General features: G+C 40.3%; 1 protein-coding gene across 1 annotated transcript; it reads left to right on the forward strand.

Annotated features, from left to right (window-relative positions):
- Window positions 1-1191: 1191 nt before the first annotated feature.
- Window positions 1192-1377, forward strand: SARC_15248 (hypothetical protein; the record flags this gene model as incomplete). The annotated part of the gene is made up of 1 exon (XM_014290627.1): window positions 1192-1377. A coding segment is annotated over one exon (186 nt), but the record flags the coding sequence as incomplete, so codon positions are not given.
- Between the last annotated feature and the right edge of the window lie 459 nt (window positions 1378-1836).

Genomic DNA, 1836 nt, shown 5'->3' on the forward strand with positions numbered 1-1836 from the left:
ACACACACACACACACACACACACACACACACATATATATATATATATATGTATGTATGTATGTATGTATGTATTTATGTAATATGTATGTTTGTATGTATGTGTGTACATATATATATATATTTATATATATATAAATTTCTAAATATATATATACATATATATATATATAAGCGTGTGTGTATATATATATATATACATAGTTGATTCATTTTCAGATCCTTGGTGCAACACCTTACTGAATCCACACATGTACTCGTATGTCTATACTACATATAGTATTCAAGTAACTTTGTTCTGTATCGTACACAGCAGTATCCGCATAAACGTCGGTCGATGTACGCTCCATACGCCATACTAGTTACTGTATATCTGTTCAGATGTGATCTTCAATCACTAGCATTTGTCAAATTTAGGGATGCCATTATAGGGATGCCATTGTCACACTCTCAAATGGCCATCGTGCCTATACTAAGCTGAACCTGATGATCTAAACTCACAGACGGCATACGGATGCAGATAGTCGCTTACCGACCCAGACACACTTGGCTTACTATCTTCACTTGTCCCTTCCGACACCACAGAAATCGATTGTGAAATCGAACCAGGCATTCTCTAGCCTAACGGGGTATAAGAAGCAGGAGGTCTTGGAGATGAAGGTTTCGACTGTCTTGGATTTGAGTGCCTGCCCTCAGTATAGTCTAGAGAACTGGCCACCACAAACCCCTGCACGTCTGCAGCTGAAAGGTGGTTAAATGTTTTTTCTTCCGCTCTTGCAAGTTTTCCGTGCCCGTGTACTCAGTACGTAGTAGTGAATGAAGGTATGGTGCTCTGTCAGGTATACGCATGTGAGCAGTGTATCGGTATACGCATATACTGTGCTTGAATTGAACACTTATATCGTTTATATTGTTGTTGCGTTGTGTATTGGCACATATGTGCCTACCCTGCCATCACTCATCACTCCGGCAGGGGTGTGTTTACTAACATATATATACACCCTCGTATCCATACACCTACTCTGACATCACTCATCACTATGGAGGGGGTATATTTGCTAACAAATATATACATCCTCGTATCCATACACCTACTCTGCCATCACTCATCACTGTGGAGGGGGGTATATTTGCTAACAAATATATACATCCTCGTATCCATACGCCTACTCTGCCATCACTCATCACTCAGGAGGGGGCATCAAGCCCGTATGCCTGAGTGTCAATCGCATAGTCAGTCGAGATCAGATCACCACAGTGCCACACTACTCAGTGCTGATCACAGACTTCCGCCAAGTGGCTGAGGGGGAGGGCCGCAACTTCATCGATGCCGTGTTCTCTAGTGCCGTCGATGGTATCATTGCCATCGAGGAATCTGGTACGTAGATATACATAGTCTCTATCCAAGCATTATTCTGTTACTATGTTTATATGTATGTGTTTCTGTTACTGTGTTTATTTGTATGCGTTTCTGTTACTATGTTTATATGTATGCGTTTGTGTTTGTGATCATGTGAACGTATACAGGCATGGCTATACATTGCGTGTGCCTTTCTCATGTTCGAGGTGGCTGAAGGATAGGGCTGCAACTTTTTCGTTGCCGTGTTCAATCTAATACAGACACACACACACACACACACACGCACGCACACACACACACACACACACACACACACACACACACACACACACACACATATATATATATATATATATAATATAAAAATATATAGTATACATACATACATGCATATTTACATACATAGATGAATACATACAGCATACATTGTCACACACATACATACACACACACACACACACATATATATATATATAA

This window comes from Sphaeroforma arctica (genome assembly GCF_001186125.1).
Source record: "Sphaeroforma arctica JP610 unplaced genomic scaffold supercont1.5821, whole genome shotgun sequence".
NCBI lineage: Eukaryota > Ichthyosporea > Ichthyophonida > Sphaeroforma > Sphaeroforma arctica.